This window comes from Peromyscus maniculatus, chromosome 5, assembly GCF_049852395.1.
Source record: "Peromyscus maniculatus bairdii isolate BWxNUB_F1_BW_parent chromosome 5, HU_Pman_BW_mat_3.1, whole genome shotgun sequence".
In the NCBI taxonomy this organism is placed as follows: Eukaryota; Metazoa; Chordata; class Mammalia; order Rodentia; family Cricetidae; genus Peromyscus; species Peromyscus maniculatus.
In genome coordinates, this window is record NC_134856.1 from 59,331,716 (window position 1) to 59,350,523 (window position 18,808).

The 18,808-nt window shown below is 48.8% G+C and overlaps 1 protein-coding gene across 12 annotated transcripts in view; it reads right to left on the bottom strand.

The window, feature by feature from the left end:
• Positions 1 to 4,553: 4,553 nt before the first annotated feature.
• Ttc13 (tetratricopeptide repeat domain 13) overlaps positions 4,554 to 18,808 on the bottom strand; it is a 61,125-nt gene continuing 46,870 nt past the window's right edge. For 7 of the 12 annotated variants that reach the window (XM_076572322.1, XM_015986405.3, XM_006992815.4 and 4 more), the window contains 11 exons: positions 18,259 to 18,389; positions 17,675 to 17,807; positions 16,727 to 16,819; positions 14,704 to 14,787; positions 13,635 to 13,719; positions 10,792 to 10,901; positions 9,548 to 9,683; positions 8,100 to 8,179; positions 7,244 to 7,322; positions 7,031 to 7,110; positions 4,554 to 5,421 (listed from right to left, as the gene is read on the bottom strand). In XM_076572322.1, the coding sequence (XP_076428437.1) occupies positions 5,307 to 5,421; positions 7,031 to 7,110; positions 7,244 to 7,322; positions 8,100 to 8,179; positions 9,548 to 9,683; positions 10,792 to 10,901; positions 13,635 to 13,719; positions 14,704 to 14,787; positions 16,727 to 16,819; positions 17,675 to 17,807; positions 18,259 to 18,389 (1,126 nt within the window). In that variant the 3' untranslated portion in view covers positions 4,554 to 5,306. The remainder of the gene's footprint in view (positions 5,422 to 7,030; positions 7,111 to 7,243; positions 7,323 to 8,099; positions 8,180 to 9,547; positions 9,684 to 10,791; positions 10,902 to 13,634; positions 13,720 to 14,703; positions 14,788 to 16,726; positions 16,820 to 17,674; positions 17,808 to 18,258; positions 18,390 to 18,808) is intronic. The other 5 variants (XM_015986406.3, XM_015986408.3, XM_042277857.2 and 2 more) reach the window with 1 other exon arrangement.

The following is an 18,808-nucleotide window of genomic DNA, read 5'->3' on the forward strand; positions in this document are numbered from 1 at the left end:
CAGATGCACAGCCCCAGCCAATATGCTCTGCTCTTCAGGGCCAGGTACAGCCAGGCAAGGCAGCTGCGCTCAGGATGACCAGGCCCAGCACAGACGGGCACAGTGGTGTTCTGTTCACATTAGTTGCAGTTTTCACCACTAAGATTTTTATATCACATGCTTCATTTCCCCTTTTTGTTTGAGCGTTGAAGATGAGGATCTCATTATGTAGCCTAGGATGGCCTCACTCATAATCCTCCTTTCTCAGCTTCTTGACTGCTAGGATTTTGGGGTACACCTCCATGCCCAGCTTAAATTCCTTTTTTGACTTGGTCTTCTTGCTCTGTAGCCAGGATGGCCTGGAATTTATGATCATTCTGCCTCAACTTCCTGAATTCTGGCATCTACATCTTAATAAGAACCTTAGCTATCAAAGAACTTTCTTTTACTTACCTACTGTCCATGAACTAGAGGGTGCAGACAGCGGTTAACATGTGGCAGCAGACACAACATCTTTACATCTGAAAGCTTCTCATGCTTGCAACTGGCAGAATTTCACTGTCAAAGTGAGATCTGGGCCCACCTGGGCCCAGATTTCTGAGCAGACCAGTCTTTAGTAAGAGTCCAACACCATCAATAAGTTCCATGCTGCCGCTGGTCCAGTTGCCTAGGACCACACTGAGAAGCATGGCCCCAAGCCTCCAGCAGTCCAGGACAAATAAGGAACAGTTTGCTTCCATTTCCTGGGTGTTCTCCATGACTCACCTGGAGGACACCGACTCGAAGGACACAACTGGTGTTACTGCTTTTCAGTGACACTTAATGCCAGGGTCTGCACTGCATCTGAGTTGTATCACCCCAGGAGCTAGGCTGCTAAGAATGAGACAGGGTACCTCACCTCTCACATCTAGCCCTTACCTCAGCAGTGAAGAGGCAGAGAACCCACCTCTTACTATCTTTCTGAAGCTCTTAGGGTGTCTTCTCCGTGACCTAATCAGACCATTCTCGCTGCCCTGGACCAAGGCAATCTGCCATGCATACTTCACCACTGGAAAGATCCATGGAAAGAGGCAGGGCCTCCCTCGTGGGGCATGGAATAGTCTCTTCTATCTTGCTGACCTAAGGAAGATGAGGTGCCCACTTATCGTGTTCACTGAGCTACACCTGCATTTTCTAGGTGGATGTATTTTGCCACCAGAGCTTGCAGGGGGTGGGGGGCACAGGCCAAGGACACAGAGCATTTTCCTTTGAAGAGTCTGAGGCCTGGGTAATTTTCCTAATGTGAAGTAGGGCTGTTCTACAGGCTGTAGGTATCTAAGCCAGCTTGCAAGGAGGCAGCAAGCACATGGCCCTGCTGCTCTCATGCAAATACATTTTTAGAATCAAATGTTGGGCCCTTCCTTTCTGGAATGGCTCCTCTCTGGAAAGGAGGTGGCAGAGAAGATCTGCCCAAGGTTCCTAGTCACACCTTCCCTAGACGCCACAGACACTATGTCTGAGTATCTTCAGACTCAGAGTCCACGGTCCACTTTGATGTTTCCGTCATCTGCTGCTTGAGTTCCAACCGGCTTTTGGCCTAACAGCTGGGCTCTCTGGCCTGACAACAAGGCAAAATTAAGTGATCAAATCTGACAGGTCCACTGGGCGCAAGCCACCTTCCTCAGTGATATTCAGAGTGGAAGTTCCTGGGCAGCTTCCTCTCAGGCAGTTGTCAGACATCTGGGCAGCCTCTTTGGCTCAGAGAATCAGGAAGTACCTTCCCTAGGCCCCAGGACTAACAAGTCCGAGTGAAGGACCCAAGTGGCTCCAGTTAGGACTGCTCAGGGGGATGCTTGGGAAGGGGTATTGGTTGCCCAGAAGTCTTACTGGCCCACACCACACAGCTCCCTTGGAGAGGGACGTTGAGCATCTTACTGCACTGATTGCACTTGCTCATTTTTTCTGGAGGCAGTGTTTAGAGTTGAACACAAAAATGTGGTATGCATATGTATGTGTATATGATATATATATATATATATATATATATATATATGGATATGATTTTTTAAAACAGGGTTTCATAGTGTAGCCCAGACTGACCTAGAACTATATAGCTCTTATTGTGCCAAACTTGCAGTAATATTCCTGCTGGCTAGGATAATAGCTATAAGCTACCACAACTAGCTTGGACTCCTTCCTTTTCATTCTTTCTGGCAGGGTCTCAAGTATTCCAGAGAGGCCTTAAACTCACTACAAAACTGAGGATGACCTTGAATTCCTGATCTTCTTGCCTACAGGGATTATTGGTATCCTGTATTCTCCTGTCTTATTTTTTTAAGCATGTGTGTAGTCTATGTGCACTCGTGAGTGCATGCATAAACCAGGGGAGGGTGTCAGGTCTCCCTTGAGGCATCATCTCACACCAAACCTGGAGCGGTCAGCTTCCTGGTGGCTGGCAACCAACAAACACCAGCAACCCTGGCCTCTGCACCCCAAAGACTGGTTTTGAGGCCATTACAGCCATATTGCCTCTTAGTGTGTTATGAGAACTTGCAATCAGATCCTCATGATTGTGCAGCCAAGTGTGTTACCCATTAAGTCATCTCCCTAGTTCCTTAATACGAAGTCCTAAGAAACAGATTCAAGTTGGAGAAATAAAAGTTCTGAACTACTGTGTCAGAAGTGTGGCTGGTTTCTAAAGGGACTTCTCAAGTTGATGAGAGAACCACACAAAAATGTATTCCCAATGGTCTTCCTGGAACAAGAGTCCTCAGGGTACCCTAGGATGACACCTTCTTGGCCACTAAACAGAACTGCCTGTGATGTCTTGGACTGGGGGATTTGGCCCACCTATTCAGGGAGCTTCTGGCCATTGTAGACACAGACCCACTGCTTCTCAGGACTTGTGACATCAAATCACATCACCTGCACGGGCAGAAAGTGGGCTAGTAATTAAATTAAATGTAGTAATCTGGAGTCAATGGGCTGAGTTATAAAGAACCACATTCTAGTCTGCGCTGCTAGAATCTAAGTGTGTATGTGTCCCCAAGATGAACATGTTGGGGGACAAAGTATGTGACAAAGGGAACTTAAGCATTTGTTTTGTCTCACAGTTTGAGGGTACAGTCATCATGGTGGGAAGGTGTGGAGTGGCTGGTCACACTGCATCCACAATCAGGAAATAGAGTGCTCAGCACACTTTCTCCTTTTTATTCAGTCCAGAACCCCAGCCTGAGGGATGCTGCTGCCCAAATTCAGGCTGTATCTTCCTACACTGGATAAACCTTTCTGGCAACATCCTCACAGACTACCCAGAGGCATGTTTCCATGGTGACTCTAAATTCAGTCAGTGGGGTTGGTAGGGGCATGAAGAGTGAAGTAACGTGTGTGGACCTCAGGGATGGGGACTAGAGTTCCAGAGCAAGTAGCATGAGGACCCTTCCTACCATGTGGAGACAAGCTGGACCATGAAGTCGGAGGAGCAGCCCTCACCACACATCTCAATTTCCAATCATGATGGTTTGGTGATAATGGCAGGCAAAGTCTCTGATGAAACCAAAGGATTTTGACTTTAAGCAGAAGGGAAGTTTAAAAGCCCCACGTTTTCTGTTTCCATCTGTGGTTCCTACCCCACCCTCCCCACCACTGTCAGAATCCATCTGCAGGCAGCCCGCTGGTGCTTCAAGTTCATCAGGACTCTGGGGAAGGATGAGTTAACTTGGACAGCACGGGGTACCACACATTCCTCAGAGTGCACTCGGCCTGTCTCTGAGGACACAGGTTGGACCCTGTGTGGCTCTGAGGCACCCTTTGTCCAGCATCCTATCCCAGCATCACCACACAAGCTGATTCAGGCCCAGCTTCTTTCCACTGGGTTCAGTGGTTCCTCTAGGCCCCACTTCTGGTTTTGGACCATTTGTCAGAGGGGATGAAGCCAAGAGGGCAATGTAACCAAAGGAGCACATAGAGATATGGCTCCAGACTGTGCTAGGCACTGAGAGTTGAGGCAGTGGGAAGTTTGAGTCCCGGGTCCCCAGAGAGTCCCTGGTAGGAATTCCCCAGCACCATCCTGTAGCTTATCAGCCAGCTATGGGGAGGCAGAGACCTCAGGGTGTGGGTGTTACCTAGGAAACAAGTGTGGGCCACTTGTCCCATCAGTGCAGCCTCAGGCTTCTTCCAAGACAGACCCTGTGTGTAGACTCTGGCTACAGAAGGGGTCTGGTGACTCATCACTGTAACTCCCTTAGATCACCTCGGGAAAGCCGCATCTCTGGGACTGGTTTGAAGCACCATTCATTTCCTGTACTGGTACTGTAGATGATGGGGGTGGACAAACAGGCCGCCTCCTCCAGAGGCCCACAGTGATCCACTCACTCAGGGATCACCGAGTCACCACAGTTCAGGCTACAAATGTTGATACTGTCCTGCTCTTACAAGAAGCTCAAGGCAGAAACTAGGGCTGCAGCTGAGTAGCTGAGTGTTCTAGAATGTGAAAGCTCTGGGTTCCAGCCCTAGCACCTAAACCCATACATCAATAAGATAGAAGGTTAAAAACACCACAATGGCAACAGCAAGACTACAAAAACTGACCATGGTTTCAAACTGCAACCGTTTAATGGACCTTCTCACTGCAGCATTCATCTTGTCTGAGAAAACAAGACACTTTCTAAATGTTCTTATACCTAAAAGCAAAACTAGCTCACACATAAAAACAACATAATCCAGTGCCCAAACTCGGTGACTTACAGAAATCACCTCGGCTTATTTTTTCCAACAAAAGAAAGAGGAACATGGTTCAGTGATTCAGTGTCGGGACATTGGCAAATACTGTCTGTGTCGTCTGCACAAGCCATGGAACCACAGGTGCGGGGCCCTCCCATGGTTTGGGAGGACGGAGGGCCCACATGGCGGAGCATGGCAGTAGCAAGGCACCCCACAAAGGTGCACAGGAAGGAAGTCTGAGGAACATCTACACCTCTGTCGAGTGAAGACAAGGCCTGCTTGTTGCTGGCTTTGTTCATCTTAATAATTATTAATTTTTGGTTTTTGAAGTAAACATTTTTTGTTGTAAGGAAGGAGCAGTATGCCTTAACACATGGAAACCAACAGGTGCCATTAATACACACACTTCCCTTCCTGGTCAAGTAGCTTTCTCCTCCAAAACCCGTTTTCATGATTTCTGTTATGGTTCAGAAAAAGTAAAGAAAATGATTTCAAGTATTCAATTCCTATCAAAAATTGGTATCAAAAGTAATAAAGGACCTAATTTCATAATAATTCCATGTTTTAAAAAATAACTTAAGAAGCAAGAGGCCTGGCCCTTCGTGTGTACAAATCCTCTGGTGGAGCTAGAGTTTCTTGAGACACCGCGGAGTGGAGTCCGTGTTGAGCACCTCGATCATGGACCTCAGAGTCGGGAATGTCTCTGACACTGATGGCAGGGTCTTGTAGGAAGGGGAGATACTGGAAGAGAAGCAGAGGGAAACTGTGACCATTACCTTTGCCTTAAAGGAAGGGCCAGAGCCTGGGTACATGCATTCACATAAGGAACTTTCTAGACCCCTGAGTCTCTCATGAAGGACAATACCAGAAAGGCAGAAGGTCTGGCAGACACTTGCATAGCAGTGACCTCACATCCGGAGCTGCTTGGAAGCTCAGCTGGGACTTTGGGAAAAGAAATGCCTCTTAAATGTGTCCAGGACCAGACATCACACACCCTGCCTGTGGCCGCCATGCATGCTGGAGCTGGACTCTGAGGATGCTAATCTCAAACCTGGTGTTACCTCTTCCTGACGCTGTCCCTTCTCTAAGCCCTGCCTCCTCCATCTGCAGCAGTAGATAAAATCCTTAGCTCAGAACTCCCATGTGCCCTGAGAAACATTACACACCAGGTTTGCCATGAACCATGGCTGTACAATACGTGGCTGTGTGGTCTGTGGAAAGATTTGCCAAAGTTACCTAAGAAAAGGAAGCAGGACCTTCCACCTTGTGAGCACGTCACCAAACCATGTGTAAACGAGTAAGCTCAAAACAAGACTACAGAGGGGCCATGCTGAGCTCTGTGGGTGACAGACACTGTTTCTCAGCTTTAGACAGCTCAAATGGCCCAGTAGGTGACAGGATGGCTGTTGTCACGTAGCCATGAAGAGACATGAAATAAGTCAGTGTCTTACTCATCCTTAGAGCATTGTGAGCTCAAGCCTGTACACACTCCCCAGCATGTCTGGAGATGAGAGCTGTAAGGCAACTTGCTGGACTCTGGCACACAGTGACAAGACGGACAGAGAGGACCCCTGCTGGAGCTGGTTACCCACAGCCCCTGCCTGGGCTGCAACAAAGTGCCACCTTCTGGTAACTGGAATGCCATGACAGTACAAGCCACCAGGCCTGTGCTACATGTGGGTCATGGGAAATGAATGGTTTTAACCCACTCCAGGACCTGGGCCTGAGTTTGGGATAATGGATGGAGAAAAAGGAGAACCTGACTACAAAAAAGATGCCAGGGCTAGAGAGATGGCTCAGCAGTTAAGAGCACTGACTGCTCTTCCAGAGGACCTGAGTTCAATTCCCAGCAACCACATGGTGGCTTATAATCACTTGTAATGAAGTCTGGTGCTCTTTTCTGGCATGTAGGGACACATGAAGGCAGAACACTGTATACATAATAAATAAATAAATAAATCTTAAAATAAAAAAAAAAAAACAGTAAACTTTGTTCCACATACCCTTACTGAACCCAGAGCTCACAGATACAGGTTAGCCTAGCTAACTTCCTTGTTCTGGGGATCCCATCTCTGCACTCTGGAGTTCTGAATTTCCAAGTGAGCTACCACAACTACCCAGCATTTTATTTGGGTCCTGGGGACCTGAGCTTGGATCCTCAAGGCGTGCTTTATCCACTGAGCTATGTCCCCAGCCCATCATCGCTCACTCTTCCCTGCAGCAGAATCCCTCACTTTAGAACAGCGTCCTGAATGACAATAAGCTCTGACCTATAAAAAACCGAGCACACACAGGCTTCTGCCCCTCCTCCCTTCCCCAGCAAGGCCGCACCAAGCACAACCACGGTTACCTTTTCAAGTTCATCCAGCTTTTTGCTATTTTGCTGAAGGCCTCTGAGCCAGGGGCTGTCATGGCTTCAAAGTCAACTAACTGCGAGAGAAGAGAACCAAGATGGGATGAAGTGAAGGCAGGCGCTGTGTGAGGTCTAACCCACACAGGTCCCATAACCGGAAGCCCAGGACACGGTGCAGCCACGCATGCACCCCCTGCCAGCCCGACATACCTTCCCTTTGGGGATCTTCCCAGCCACTTCTTTACCACTGGCCATCAGCGCTCCCACAATGACTGAGTAGGCAATGACACTGTCCAGAGAGAACAAGTAAGTCAGCCCTGGTCTACGGGCACCGCACTGACCTCCCCACGGGCTTCCGCCAGGAAACAAAATCCTACACACAGGAATTCTTTGGACTAAAACCTTAAGTGTTTAGTTAACAGAGGAACTTTGTTGTTTTTATTTTCTACTTTTCTACTTAAAAAGCACATGGACCTTGAGGGATGCTGTCAGAAGGAACATCTGAGGGAAAACGTATTTCCATTAGTTTTCTTCCAGCTTCCTTCCCTACTTTGGTGAGACAAGCACACACAGCCAACTCTCCTCTTGGACTTACATTAAATTCTCTTGATGGCTGGTCAAGGATATGATTTTTCTTTCTTTCTTTTTTCTTGAGACAGGGCCTCGTTATGTAGACCAGGCTGGCCTCAAACTCACAGAGATCCACCCACCTCTGTCTCTGCAGGGCTAGCCAACAAGGATGTGATTTGAGGGTGAGGGTGGATTTTTTTTTTTAAAGATTTATTTATTTGTTATGTATACAGTGTTCTGTCTGCACATATCCCTGCAGGTCAGAAGAGGGCACCAGATCTCATTACAGATGGTTGTGAGCCACCATGTGGGTGCTGGGAATTGAACTCAGGACCTTTGGAAGAAGAAGCAGTGCTCTTAACCTCTGAACCATCTCTCTAGCCCCGAGGGTGGATTTTAGAGGAAACAACAGGAGCTTCCTATGATTTATGGTGTGCTTTAGAGCTGGAGCAACAGTTTTCAACTTGAAACCATCATAGTATAGGATATCACTTACCTAGATCCTCGAGACAATGGCATTAAATTATAAAAGTAATAAACTAAGGATAAGATTAAGTTGCAGACAGCATCGGCCTCCTAGGAAAAAGGACAGAGAGAGGTTCATGAACTCAAAGCCCATATCACAAACTAGTGCTGTATTAAGTGAGGGACATCCATCACTGTGTGAGAAAGGATGGCTCCCCTCCTCTCCCGAAGGCCACTTGTTCATGTGTTACGTTCTAGTGTCTATACTAGTCACTCCAGCAGCATTTCCCCAGCTGTTTCTTAGGCTACCACCTTTGAATACACAAGACCAGTCTCCTTTATGGTGACTTGCAATTTCAAAATGCACGTTGCGAGACAATACTTAATATGTTTTCTAGAATGTGCGTCCCTTCCCCAGAAGAGTCTCACAAGCTGTCCCCTCCCTCCAGGACTGAGACTTAGAGGCTGCAGTGCTTAGTACTGTGCAGGCGAGGTGCCCAAACTCATGGAATAGCTGACTACATGTCAAGGAAGTGCAGTGGCTTCTGGGAGCCGCTAGCCTCCACTGTGTGAGGGGAATGTCTTCCTCCTGCAAGGAGCCACTTCTTGTCTCAGCGGACACGGGGAGAGAAGTCACAGACCAAAGAGTGCCCAGCCTCTGTGTTCTCCACAACCAGGAGCCAGTCAGCATGCACCAGCTAGTTTAAATGAGAACCTGCTGGAAACGTGATTATGGGGCTGGCCACACCATAGCTGCTGTCAGGAAGCAGACAGAGCACATGCTGGTGCCAAGGTCACTTTCTTTTTCCTCCCTTCTATTCAGTCCAGGACCCCAGTCCATGGGATGGTGAAGCCCACATCAAGCTGGGTCTTCCTTCCTCGATTAACCTCTCTAGAAACACTGTACAGACAGAGCCAGAGGTGCCTCCTAGGTGCCTCCTAAATCCCTTCAATGTGGCAGTCAAGACAACGGTCTCACAATAAGCAGCAACCATAATGCAGGGAAGACTATGGGAGAAGGGTGAGACACAGACCACTTTCACTGTGGCCGATCTGGGCAAACCTCTCCTGACCCTACACTTGTACTAACACAGCACAGAGCTAACAATACGAACTGTGTGTCATTCCCCATTACTGTGCTTCTTAAACCCTAGAGACTTTTTTTGTGTCATAGGGATATAGAAAAGAGTTTGAGACAATTACATTTAATTTCAGGCATAGGATATACAGCCTCAGTAAGACCGGGGAAGGGTCTATGTGGAACATTTACCAAAGAAACTGCAGGTCTGGGGTGTAGCTCAGCAGTGGAGCACTTGCCTAGTGCGTGTGTAGTTCTGGGTTCCAGCCTCAGCAACACACACACACACACACACACACACACACACACACACACACACACACACACACACACACACACTCTCTTTCTCTCCCTCTCTAGCCCCCCACCCTGGAATAGAAACTGAGACAAGGCAAACCTACCCCGAATTCTGAGGAGAGGATCAGTACTTTTCCCTTTGCTGTCAAGTCTTTATAAAGGGCATCTATTTCGGCGTGATACAGCTGCGTCCTCTCTTCTGTGGTTTGAGTTTCCACAGAAAACAGGATATTGCCAACCCTGAAACATAAGCAGCACTGTCAAAGGCATGGATTCAGCAGTCCAAACAGAACACTGGAGAAGTAGTGTGTGATATGTGTGTGTGATGTGTGTGTGTGATGTGTGTGTGTGATGTGTGTGTGTGCTCGCAGTGTCTGCCCAGAGTGCTGAGCAACTGAAACAGGTGTGCTCCAGGCTCTGCCACCACTTTTCCAGCCACCCTGTCAGTAATCAGGAGCAGGGCCTGTGGGAGGCTCACACACATATCATGTATCGTGTTTAAGCTTTTGCATGTAGCACCACTGTGGCTCTGTGAGGATAAACTCATGCAGCATGTATTTATCATGACGTCATCAGCAGAACCTTTTAGTTCTTCGATCCTTGAGCAGGAGGGAGGAGGAGGTGTGACCTGGCTTGGAGACATATCATAGCTGAGTAACAGTTCAAAATAAAGAGGATTTATAATTTGGGAGACTTGGGGAAAAGCGGAAAATTTCATGGGAGAAGAGGCCTGAATGTCTGTCTATCCTAATTAAATGCAGTGGGACACATGCATGCACACACACAACACGAAGTAGGAAGGGGTCTGGTTGGGAAGGAGGCTTTCAGTGGGAATAGTCGGGGGATGAGCAGGTAATACGGAGTGAAAAGGACTAAAAGTCATTATATACACGTATGAAACTGTCAAAGAAAAAATACTTTTTAAAATGCTTCTAAGTCAGTGGCTGTGAAAAAACATGAGGATGTGAGAATAAAGGCAGAGGAGGAGGGCACAAGTGACAAGTCCAACCTCAGCTCTTCAAAGCTTCACTTCTACTTCCTTCATTTGGTTATCTGTGCCTCCAAACTTTCCACCAGGACAACACCACCCTTGCAATACACACATCAGCAATCCTGGCATGGTGGCCCTGGACCTGCACATATCATGATTTCCTGCTGCTAGACAAGATCTCCACAGCCTTTGAGCACCCAGGCAGGGCTGGTGCAGGAACACAGTGGGCTGTGCACTTGGCCGGGAGAGATGCAGCTCCAGAGGTACACTGTGAGTATGCACAGGGCTCGGACACAGTTCATTTCACAACACGCCACTGGCCACCACCAGCCCCACATCACACTTGAGCACACATACTTGTCTCCCGTGATAGTGATGGTGAAGCCGTCATATTCCTTCCCTTGATCTTTGAGGCTGGGAACTTTGGTGTTCACAGTGAACCCGTCCTTCGTTTTGGTATTAAACTGCTTTCGAGGGAAAACAAAAATCTATATTAGTTGCAGTTCTGACACTGCAACCCGGCACTGTCATCTACAAACATGTTGGGCCGCACTGACAGCAACCCTGGGCTGCATGCGGCCCACAGGCTGCAGGCTAGATATATCTAGTTCTAATCTGCCCTGGACCCTGACTTGGACCCTGACTTGGTCCTAAGGCATTCAAATTCAAAGACCATGCTCCCTCTCTTGGCAGACAGTGACTAAGGACACCTCTCCTCTCTTCAGGTGCAGCACAAACCCCAGGAGCCCCAGTCTCACGTCCCACAAGCCTACCGAGTAGCAAAGACCCCAGCAGGGAGCTGCAGGGTACCCCTACCAGCCAAGATCTGGCTCACTGTGGCAGCTGCTCTGGGGTTGTTTCTCCTCCCAACTCAGCAGGCCGCAGTCTGAGCAAACAGAGCAGCAATGCCAGAATCCTGGACCCTGAAAAAGCACTTTGTGTTCCTGCAAGAGCTCCCCTAGAGCTGCAGGCCCAAGAGGTGCGCAGCATTCCTTCTCCAGCTGGGGAGTTTTATCTGTATACACTCCAACCTTGTGGACCACGGGTTGTTAGGAGTTCCTCAGAGCTGCCTAGGGTGTCTCCTAGGAACACAGCTTCAGATGCCGGCGTTAAGTTAAAATTTGTGACATTCCAAAATGGCAGTAAGCAGGTTCTGCCTTGACTTTAGAAGAGTGCCTTCTTACTTTGGCTACTTGATGCTGTCCATGTTTTTCTAGGATGGGTGGACCTGGAGTAAGACAGGCAATGACAAAGGCCTTCTCTGGGCTCTGGCGGGAGGACTTCTCCAACAGCTGGCCACAGGAGGGCTGGCTGGAGCCCAGAGCAGGGTGCAGCTGGACAGAGCAGGCTACCAAGGCTGCCAGCTGAACTGAGAGGCAAGAGGCGCCTTTCTTTCAGGGACTGGATCTCAGAAGACAAGTCCAGAAACTTACTATACGCCAGCTGGAGCCTCACCACAGACAAGACCAGGTAAGAATGCACACTCACAAGAAAGGAAACAAGCCTGGCCAAGCCAGTGGGCTAGGAAGTGGCAGAGTAGAGGGGTAAGGCCAGCCCCCAGCTATAAGCCATTTGCCGGAGCACGATCTCTAAGTCTTCCAGCGGCACTCCAGGCTGTTCAGAGGAAGTGGCAAGCTACATTTCCTGTACACTTTAAACACACATGTAGACCAACACATCCATAATCTGGCTGAAGCCAGTCTGAAGCTGAAGATGCTCCCATCCAAAGGACAGGCTCCTGCAGACAGCACAACATGGGAGATGCTGCCACCCTCTGGCTAGGTGTTGTGGGACTTGTCTCAGTACCCATGGCTTTCCTTTCCATATTTGTATAAGCAGATTTTGTCTTCCACCTGCTATCTTACTAGATTTTAGTGCCTAACCTCCACCGGAAAGCAACCAAGGAGCTGACCCACTGCGGTTCCAGGTTCTTCTCTATGGAGTGTCCTGCCAGCCTCAGTCATGGGAGGAACTGCCATGATACTGAAGGTTAGTGCAGCACAGGTGGACTTCAAAGGCCATCTGAGATCCTTCCTTCAACCAATCTGTCATCACCTATGTCACACTGAGACTTGTCACAGCTAAGGATTTCCTCCTTAGCGCCCTCTCTCTCTCTCTCCTCCCTCTCCCCCCCCCCTTTCTCTCTCTCTGTCTCTCTCTGTGTGTGAGAACTTTCAGTTGGACTGGCATCTTTTCTTGGTTCTGACTTCCTATGTCAAGAGTGCGTCTCATTTCTGTTCTTTCAGAGTGCATTTCAAACTAGGGCAGACATCAAAACTCATGCTGTTGCGGTTTGCACAGTGCTAGGGAACAGGGATGGGCCTTCTACCGTAACTCACAATGAGTCACCTCTGGGACCAAATGAAGCTGGAGGTGCACACAGGAATGGCCCACTTTCAAGGCCACAGCTCAGTCTCAGCTCTGCAATCCAGACAACTCTACTCAGGGCCCTCTGGGCAGCCCCCGCTGTGCGCAGGCTCTCACTGCGGGTGCATGGCCATGCACCATGGACCCTCCACCCCTGCCTTAGGCACCTCCTCCTCTTCTACAGCTGCTGGCCACCTGCCCTACGATCCAGTGAACGTTCTCCAAGGAGGCTGGGGAAATGGGTTCCTCAACTTCTCTCTTCTTTCAGGAATCAGTCTAACTACAGCTGTCCTGGGTTCCCACATGTGGAAGGGCAACCGAGGAGCACTTGATTATGACCACAAGTTCAGTTTGAGTGCATCTATTTTCAAGTCCCTTTTGTTTCCTGAGTCAACTGCTCCCTTGAAAATCAGTTCCGGCTGAGTCTGGTTCAGCATTGTGCTTGGTTTTGGTTATCGCTTACAATGTGTTTATGTAGGGATTTCAGATGGCATCCTTTATAAATTTTAAAACAGCACAATAGTAAAACATATGCTCTTTTTTCTAAGTTGCTGGTTTTCTCTCATACAATTCCTCCTGAGATATTTTCTTTTAGTTTGCTTATTTTATGTGTAAGTGTGTTTTGTCTGCACGTATGTCTGTGTACCCTGAACGCCTGGTAGCTGCAGAGGTCAGAAGAGGGAGTCAGATCCCCTGGAACTGGACTTAGAGACAGTTCTGAGTCACCATATGAGTGCTGGAAACTGAACCCAGGTCCCTCGGGAAAAGAAACCAGTGCTCTTAACACTAAGTCACTGCTCCATCCCCAACTGCGATTCTGATGACAAACTTACCTTCATGATTGGAAGAAGGTCCTCCACTTTATGTACCTTTTCCAGGGCTTCTCTGACTTCCAACAAGCCCTTTGGATTATTTGCTCTTGAAGAGAGGGGGAAAGCAGAAGGGAGGAGGCAATGGAGATTAATGCAAAAACATGACACGTGGGTCTCATTTACATTTTAAACAACTGTTCCTAACGACAAGCAGCTCAATGCTGTAGGCCTGCACAGCCGAGGGCTCCTTACTGACAGAACAGCATCATCTACCCAGGCCAGCAATACATGTGAGAAAACTGTGTCCGGAGTAACTGTTCCGACCTTCCTCCTGCTCGGCAACCCCCTAAGCAACACAGCACTGGCCAAGTGTTGGTATTATAAGGAGTCTAGATGATCTGAAGCATATGGGAGCACGTGTGTGGGTTTTGTATAAATGTCATACCATTTAATAGAAGGGACCTGAGCACCCAGAGATCTTGACATCCACTGCCAGACACTGACGATAAACAGTATCCAAACTGGGCAACAAGCAAAGTCAATCCTAGCTAACAGGTGTGGAGTTGGAGATGAGAACGGAGGTGAGCAGAGGAAACGTGGCATGGCCGGCAGTCCTTCACATACACCCTCACATACAGGTGCGGGTGCGGAAATGCAGATGAGAACGGAGGTGAGCAGAGGAAATGCGGCATGGCCGGCAGCCTTCACATTGGCCCCAGGTACAGGCCCAGTTTCTTAGTAAAACCTTGACTGTCCTGTTCCGAGTCTGCAGTGGGAGTGTGTGTGGCTCAGACCAAAGCGCCCTGCGGTGGTTCCGCGTCGTTCCACTCAGCTGGGGATTCCACCATTCAAAACTCAACTCCCCAACAGATGAGAGCTTGGTAGGCAATTGGGAATATCACAGTGCTGAGTGTCAGGCTAAAAGCACCACCAAGGCCTGAGACTCTGTGAAGTCATGATACAGGCAAGTGACTAAAAGGCGTGAAACCTCTGATCTAGATTGTTCTGTCTGCCAGTGGCTCAGTTTTATACCACACATGAAATGCATGGAATCAATCCTTCACAGCAAAGGGGAAGATTGAAGGCTTACCCATGATAAACAAGAATTCTATCTTTAATAAAATGGAGTATTTTCTCAAAATATTCCAGATATCTCATATTAATCACCTGACCCCTGTAAGGTAAGAAATGGTAAAAATTAACCATCATTTTACAAAGGAACGTAAGTATCAGTTAATTCTGAAAACAAAGAGCTGAGACTAGTGTGGCAGAGTATAAGAAAGCTGCTTGCTCTGTCACTGTGGGAGAAGCAAGTGCCACCCCAGCAGGAAGCCTGGGCTCTTGGAGCCTGACCTGGACAAAAGGGTCCAGGATCAGCTTAAACGGAGTTCAGACCCGATGGCAACTACCTTAGGTGAAGATGCCCTTCTCCGCTCTCTGTACGGCACCCTGCGTATCTGATGATGCCTCTCCTTGCTGTTTAGCAGTCTTCTTTCCCTCTATATACCATTACATTCCTCACATTCCTACTCTCTGTTTTTTCTTCCTTTAAACTCTCTCAAAGGTGTTCATGTCTAGGAACAGCTGAGTCTGAGTCTTACTGCTCCAGAAACACCACCCCGATTCCCACTGCATCCTCCCGTCAAGGTCATGACTCAAGTAGGATTCCTCTCCCCAATAGGGTACTTCAGTCTCCAGGTCCCACTTTCTCTCCTGCTACTCTCGGGCTGACAGGGGCCAACCATAGCCTACGCTGGAGGCTGAATGAATTCCTCTGAAGCTACTCCACCAGGCACCTCTGAGCGACTGCAGGGGTCCCGGCCATGTCTCAAAGCCTCTGCAGCTCCCTTCCCACGCTGCAGGGATCTCAGGGGTCTGCATCTGTGTTCTCAGATCCCAAACCCTTTCCTTTGTTCCCAGTCTGCTGCCCCTCAGTCTGTTCATTCATCTGTTGCCACCATGACCCTCCACATGTACACATCTGTTCTTGCTGTTTCTCTGCTCACTATCCCCAAATGGCTCACCACCCGTGAATGGCTCACCATTTTGGCTATCTATCTTTCCAGTCTCAATCCCTGGGACTCTCTGGAATGCACAGTGGTTGGCAGCAACAATGGATGGATCACAGCTTCCTGGCCAGGCTGAGTTCACCAGGGGGTGGGTACACAAGCCCATTCTCTCTCTTGGGACAGTTCAGGCCTGGCCACTGGCTACACCAGGTGGCCCTTTCCTGCACTCCATCATCAAATCCTGACACGGGCCTCTGACTCAAGCACCATGAGCGAGAACACAAGGTGATACACAGTGGCCTCAGTTACAACCCATGACCAAATCTAGCTAAAAGCACCACAGATCATTCCGTGAGAAACAGAAAGGAACCAATTATACAGGGAAAAGAAACATGACTTCTAGAAATTAAAAAGATAAGTATAAAAAGGACATTTACACTAAAACCTAAATTTAAATGTCAAATGCTAGACAGAGTAACACTTTCTGGATCCAGGTTTCTGGAGCTGGAAGTATTTTAGATATGACATAGTGCCACATCTGCCAATTTATCTGAAGTCATGCTTACTAAATGGCAGGCAAACACCATGAGCATCCCCGAGGTGGGTCTCTTCAGTATGTGTTCATGCCTGTTTTCAGGGTAGGTAGCCCACAAAGGAAGGAAAGGCAAGCATCACCCAGGTTCCTAACTGCAGGGCTCAGGACAACACAGAGGCTCTCAGTCTGCCCGACTCTCACCGGGGAGCAACCTCGGTGACTGGCCCTTAGCGCTCAGGGTGGAGCTGGGGTTCCCCAGACAGAGCAGACCCAGGAGGATACTATGGCAAATACTGCTTTCTCCATCTGATCACTTCCTATGTTCTTTCATGACTTCTTATGTCCATAATTCCTAGTCCATAATTCGTGAGCCCACCCTTCAGTAATGCTCTACATGTGGAGGTGCATGGCATACACTGCTTGTATGCAGCCGGAGCAGTCAGTGGGAAGGGACTTATGGAACTTGGGGTACAGAACTACTATGAGCATGGTCCCTATCAAGGCCACCAAGGTGCATCTCATGCTGCTGCCCTCCTATGCAACAAGGACAAGGCACAAAAGGTTCCCACCTGATTAAGTTGATATGGTTGTTGAAACCTCTGCTGAGACTTCGAGCTGGCATCTGATCCAGCCACAGTACAGGCTGGTCTGGATCAGCGATCCTGTGAAACAGAGCTCGTGAGGGCTGAGACCTTACCCACCGCTTCCAGGATAAACCAAGGATGGGTCTCTGCAAAAGTGAGGAAGGAGCTCTTACTGGCTCCAACTTCTGAAAAGAGCACACAGACCAGCACATCCCAATGCACAGTCTGGCCACACCAGGTCGAAGCCAGCAAAGGCTGATGAGCTGTAATGGTTGGTCTAAACTGTCAACTTGATGGGCGTTAGAATCATCCTAGGAAACACACCCACAATGGTGATTCCACAGAAGGGTAACTGTTGGGGAAGACCCACCCACATGTAATTGGTACCGTTCCATGGGCTAGGGGCCCATACTCTGTAAGGAGAAAGTGACTGAGCACTTCTCTGCTTCCTGACGGGATGATGGTGAGCACCTGCCTCACATTCCTGCTGCACACCTTCCCGCCATGATGGAAGCCCCGAGCTTAAACTAACCCTTCCCTCTTACATTGCTTTCCCTCGGGTGTTCTGTCCTAGCAATGAGAAAAGGAACTAATACATTGGGCAGCTATATGAGTTCTAGAAATCCAGAGGCAGCCTGCACCTTAGGGGACAGGCCACAGGTAAGGAAGGATACTCCAAAGACCTCATCTGAAACACTGTGCTCACGCAGGGGCTTGGAAACTTGGCAACCCTCACTCCCATTTCATGAGCAAGAGCTGAGTGTGTTCTGGAGATTAAAGGTAACAGTGATGTCTGGCACACTTTAGGAGAAAAGAACTCAGTACCCTAACTTACAGGGTCCAATTTTGTGAGCAAAGTGTGGATTCAAACCTCTTGGTGAGGAAAGACACGCCTGCTAGGAGCACTCTCCACTGTCTCCCTGGCCCAGTTACCTTCTCCACTTGACGGCAATGTCGAACATGTCCCTCCACTGCATCAACCTCGTCTTCCCGTTCATGCGGACCTTTGAGTTCGTCCAGGTCCGATGGACAGCCTGCATGACTTCCAGTGCCGCCAAGCCCATGGCTAAGAGAGAGGAAGACCAAGACAGAGCTCACCAGAACCCTTTCCGAGGGGCCAGTTCTCATCTTTTCTCTCAAGTCCTGGCGACCACATAAAGAACCAGAAGCACCAATGAAACAGCGAGACGGAGCATCTGACGTCCTACTCAGACCCAGCCCTGCTTCCTCCAGAAACAAGGAGGGCCTCGAGTTCCTCCTCACTCCAGCAGGAAGAAGACAGCTGCCCTGGATCGGGTGCCCAACTTCCAGTGAGAGCTTGAGTGCCATGCTCCACATCTACACGGCAGCAGGAGAGCAGAGCCCAGCTGGAGGAGGCAGCTTTCTCCAGAGCGCACTGTGAACTAGTCTACACACTTCTGTGCTGGCCACACGGAAAGCTGGGTAAGTACAATAAATACCAACTTCTAGAGAGAGACAACACAGCCTAAAGACCCTGCTCCATTTCCCGAGAATACCTCTGTGTATCCTCTTGTTGGGCAGGAAACCGGGCGTTTCATACTGCATAAGTGAGCCCAGGCGGTCAGCTACACATATCAGCTCCTGTACTTCAGGCTTGTAGCCCTCGAAATTCTGATGTAGCACATCCCTGCAAGAAAACACCATGACTGACATGAGGACTCTACAGCAGACACCTGCACAGTTCCCCCACTGGAACTCAACCAAGACACACATAGAACCAAGCAGTTCTCCAGAGTTTCACATCTCATCACACACAATTAAAAGCAGCAATCTCAGCCGGGTGGTGGTGGCGCACGCCTGTAATCCCAGCACTCAGGAGGCAGAGGCAGGTGGATCTCTGTGAGTTTGAGGCCAGCCTGGTCTACAGAGCTAGTCCAGAACAGGCTCCAAAGCTACAGAGAAACCCTGTCTCGAAAAACAAAACAAAACAAAACAAAACAAAAAAAAAAAAAAAGAAGCAATCTCGTATGCAAGTCATGTATACCATTTGCTACTACCTCATGCAGGTGAAGTATCACAGGTGGGATCCAAGGCCCTCTTGCTAGC